The sequence below is a fragment of the Octopus bimaculoides genome, chromosome 6, assembly GCF_001194135.2.
Source record: "Octopus bimaculoides isolate UCB-OBI-ISO-001 chromosome 6, ASM119413v2, whole genome shotgun sequence".
Classification (NCBI taxonomy): Eukaryota; Metazoa; Mollusca; class Cephalopoda; order Octopoda; family Octopodidae; genus Octopus; species Octopus bimaculoides.
Window position 1 is genome coordinate 90,414,769 of NC_068986.1, and position 4,980 is coordinate 90,419,748.

The 4,980-nt window shown below is 40.8% G+C and overlaps 1 protein-coding gene across 1 annotated transcript in view; it reads right to left on the reverse strand.

The window, feature by feature from the left end:
- Nucleotides 1-4,181, reverse strand: part of LOC106869806 (uncharacterized) — a 14,507-nt gene extending 10,326 nt beyond the window's left edge. The window contains exon 1 of the mRNA XM_014915666.1: nt 3,900-4,181. Coding sequence (XP_014771152.1) covers nt 3,900-4,176 — 277 coding nt within the window. The 5' untranslated portion in view covers nt 4,177-4,181. The remainder of the gene's footprint in view (nt 1-3,899) is intronic.
- Between the last annotated feature and the right edge of the window lie 799 nt (nt 4,182-4,980).

Consider the following 4,980-nt stretch of genomic DNA (forward strand, 5'->3'; position numbering starts at 1 on the left):
ATACATACATACATACATACATACATACATACATACACACACACTGGCCACAACATCATGTCTCATAGGTAGGTAATACCGTGATGACATTTTTGGACAGCTGCTAATGATGTGGGTGATATCTTCGATTGGAACATCAGATTCATACCCGTGATTGTTGGGGCATTGGGGTATGTAACGAACTGCCTCAACAAAAACCTGGAAAAATTAGGGTTCTCAAAACCTGAAAGAAAAAGGCTGATTAGAAGACTACAGATTCAAGCCATCAATGGAACTGTAAAGATATATAAAACTTTCCAAAAATTTAGCGCATAAATACATATGCATGCATCTAGACATAAAAACGCATCCATAAAATAAACATACAAATCTGCGCATACACTAACACCAAATACTGCACACACACACACATATGCACAAATACCTAGATGATGTTGATAAAAGTTCCAATGAAGGAGCCTTGAATCTATGTTAGAGTCCGGCTCTTTCTCTATGGACAAGAAATACAGAAATGAAACTGATTGATAACATACATACATACATACATACATACATACACACACACATTTCTTATTGGGCTTATAAAAAAAGGGACTGTGCCTAGTGTATTTGTAGGACATTCTTGACTGGTAAAATTGATGCTATTAATGTTCTACTTGAATCTTTGTAAACCAACGCTTACGAGGAAGATATAAGCAAGGAGAGAATCCCAGAAGGATGACGCATTGGAAAGAAAGGACTGATCATAGTGACCAGAGAGTTGCCTGGGAAATAGGACACTAAATATGATGAGAAGGGGGGAGACAAATTGGGCAGAATGCCCGAGTAAAGGTAACATGAACCTAGTTAGCTCCGAGGAACATAGGCCACAATAGTAGGAGTAGAAAAAGTAGAGAGAAAAGACAGCGCGCCTGTAGGCGGGAGGACAGAGCATGTCTGTGAGTGATTCCATGCCAATCAGAAGGGAATAGAGGGAAGCGTGTAGGGGACAAAACCAAATCCTGGGGCACGCCTGAATTAGAAAGAGAAAGCACACGAACTTACATTGGGATCTTGTAGGCAGCCATCAATTCAAAGTATGTGAGATAGGTGGAGACCAAAGACAGAAAATTTCGATAGGTGATTCAAAAGCGAAACTGGTGTCGAGAGCAGCAACACTGCCTTCACCAATTCTTCCAATGCAAGAGCCCACTGGTAACAGAGGAAAATACGTCACCAGTGGAAACCGAACTGGAGGCCATTCGAGAGAGAGAGAGAGAGAGAGTGAGAGAGAGAGATACATGTTTGCTGTAAAATCGTTTCTGACTTTTAATCTAAATTTGTCGTTGGCACTCCGTCGCTTACGACGACGAGGGTTCCAGTTGATCCGATCAACGGAACAGCCTGCTCGTGAAATTAACGTGCAAGTGGCTGAGCACTCCACAGACATGTGTACCCTTAACGTAGTTCTCGGGGAGATTCAACGTGACACAGAGTGTGACAAGACTGACCCATCGAATTACAGGCACAACAGAAACAGGAAGTAAGAGTGAGAGAAAGTTGTAGTGAAAGAGTACAGTAGGGTTCGCCACCATCCCCTGCCGCAGTCTCGTGGAGATTTAGGTGCTTTCGCTCAATAAACACTCACAACGCCCGGTCTGGGAATCGAAACCGTGATCCTATGACCGCGAGTCCGCTGCCCTAACCACTGGGCCATTGCGCCTCCACAATCTAAATTTATGAAGGTAGTATATAAATCATAGTCTGTTACATAAAATTAATGCTTGGAGAAATATAATGGTGATGTTCTAACTGGAAAACATTTGAAAGTTTACAGCGATATAGTACATAACTTAATTATTAAAAAAAAAGACCTAACTTTTTATTGAGATTGGCAGCAAAACGTGGACGGATAATGGTTCTTCTTTTAACATTTGGTTTTACATTTGCTTCTTATAATAGTAAGTTCATAAAAAGCTTATATTCTTGTATTGTGTCCTTGAGCAAGGCAAATCATCTCATGCTGCTCCAGTGTGAGATGCAGAAAATGCATACCATCCGGATGCTGGAGCAGTCATCTCCCCCCACTCGCCCACCACCAGACGTCTGTCTCATATACAGTCACGGGTAGCAAGGCTAATGGAGTGTCTATGCTCGTGACTACATGGGCACCTAAAATAATGATAGAATCGGTAGAGCAGCGGAATAAATGATTTTTAAAATTAATTACATCTCTTTGCCATGGGTTCAACTTCTACCGAGGGTGGCTTTATTCTATATTTCCTTCCAGGGTCGATTAAAAAAAGTATCACAAGCCAAGTACTGATTCTGTTAAATCGAATGTAACTTTTTTCGCATTAAATTCCTGGACTTGTGGTTGTACGAGGTCTGATAAAATAATATCGGGACTGTTACTATAGTAAAAAGGAGCTAAAGTACGCAGAGTGAAACCGCTTGGCACAGATTGATCTTGAACTCTGTCGTGCATGCACACTAAGTTATAACGTTCTTTCTCACTTCCGTTGTTTATAGCAGGACCTGGAAGCAAAGTGTATAGAATGTGGTCACCGAGAAAATTGAGCAGAGAATCTGCATCAAATTTTGCCAAAAGCTTCGTGATACCGGTGCAGAGATCTACGTAAAGTTGCACAAATTGTGTGTAGATGAGTATATGAGCTGGACACGAGTATACAAATGGTTCAAGCGTTTCCAAGATGGTCGACAAAATGTCGACAGTGACGCACGTTATGGGAGACCCACAACTAGCAGAATTGATGATGTGCGTGCAGCTGTTCGGAAAGACTGTCGAATCACTGTTAGTCGTCGGAGGACGGGAATATTAGTTACGATTCAGTTCAGTCAATCCTCACCGAAGATTCGGGTATGAGATGTGTGTCTGCAAAGTTTGTGCCAAAACTGCTGTCATTTGCAACCATTTTTGGCCAAGTACAACATTCCCCAGGTCCGACAACCACCATATTCCCCGGAAATCACCCCTTGCGACTTTGCTTCTTTCCAAAAATCAAATCTCTCTCGAATGGGGCAAGATTTCAAGACGTCGAGGAAGTCCAAGAGATTGCGACGAGGCAGCTGCTCACTATCCCCACAAAAGGAGTTCCAAGAATGCTTTCATGAATGGAAACGACGCTGGATAAAGTGTGTGACTTTAAAAGGGGACTACTTCGAAGGAGATTAAATGCCAAATTGATATGTGTTGTAGTTTTCTTTTTATAGCACCAGTCCCGATACCATTTGATTAGACTTCGCATTAGAAATCATTATGATACAAGGTCCCAGGAACACACAAAATCAGCATAGCAAGATAGAAAAGCACTTCTTAATTTTACAATGCTGTTGTTTACTGCTGTTTATTGTACTGAATTCCATTCCATTATGAAGCACTTATAATCCAAAGAGATAGGGTTTGGACACTGAACTAACTATTAACCCACCAATTAGTGGTTAAAGCAGTTGTTGTTATTGTTGCTGCTGTTCCTGTTCTGTAGTTCCAAGTCAGCCCTGATCGTGCAGATCTATAATCAAATATAGTTCCAGCCGTGATCATCTTGTATTCTTTTGAGACATTTTATATCTAGGATTACATCATTAAATATGCCCTTCCCCTTTTTTAAGATGGCGAGATTTAATTTAAAAGAAATTTAGCTACTATATCAACTTTGCTTTTCGTCTGTCCAGAGTCAATGAATTAAAATACCAGGTCATCTTTGGTTTGTATGATTCTGAGTTGGATGGGGAGATCAATAAAATAAGGATGGGTTGATCTAATCGAATATACACATTCCCCAAGATTTGAGGTTTGGTCTTCCAGGAATCAATAATTCAACAACAGATACACCGTGTAGAATAAACGTAAAAGAAAAAATAAACACAAAATAAAATTTAAAAAATATAGGATTTACCAGCGATAGGAACGTGCGGGTTTCCGTTACAATCATCTCTGTCAGGGTCTCCTTCCCACACACAGGCATGGGCAAGATTTGACCACACTTGGCTTGTGTTACAATGAGTCGATTGGGCAATTTCACCTTCAAAGCCACACTGGTGAGCCACTGTACAGTCTTGGGCGTCTCTCACCCATTGTCCAGCTTGGATGGTATCGCATATCGTCTGGCCAAAGATTGGATTCAACAGGCACAACAGCACACTACAGCCGGCCAGTAACGTACAGGGTGACATCTTTCAGAGAGCCGTTGTTGCGCAAAAGGAGCAGATGACTCCCTTTTAAAGGGGAGATTGCAATGTTTAAATGGACACACAGATACAGGCACACATAAATAGACACGCGCACACAGACATACACGCGCACACACACATACGCGCGCGCGCATATATGCCAGCTCATACGCACACGTACAATAGTTTCCGGTACGATGTGTTTTTTTGGGAGGGGGTGATTGGGTAATTTTTTTTACTCATTTATTTATTTATTTATTTATTTATTTATTCATTTATTTATTTCCTCATTTAAGTATTGCATCTTATTCTGAACAGCAGCAGGAACTCCTTATTTTTCTCTCTATACACATTGAGGGGAATTAGTTTATTTTGTGTAAGCCCTGTTTACTTGGGATCAACAAATGTTTTCCAACTGTAAGGTCCCTGTTAAAGACTGAACAGATTCCATGATGACAGGTCAAAAGGTCACACGCTTCAGTTGTCAACAGTCGACACAACGTGCTCTAGCTTCCAATTCACTTTCTGTTTTCACTTGATGTCAGGTAAATAAAATTCACCCCGAAACTTTTCCTGCTCTGTCTCTACTAAAGAGGTACGTCTCGACCTCTTCCGTTCCCTTCCGTTCCCTTCCGTTCCCTTCCGTTTTCTTCCGTTTTCTCCCGTTCTCTTTCTTTCTTTCTCTCTTTCTTTCTTTCTTTATTTCTTTCTCTCTTTCTTTCTTTCTTTGTCTCTTTCTTTCTTTCCTTCTTTCTTTCTTTCTTTCTTTCTTTCTTTCTCTCTCTCTTTCTTTCTTTCTTTCTTTCT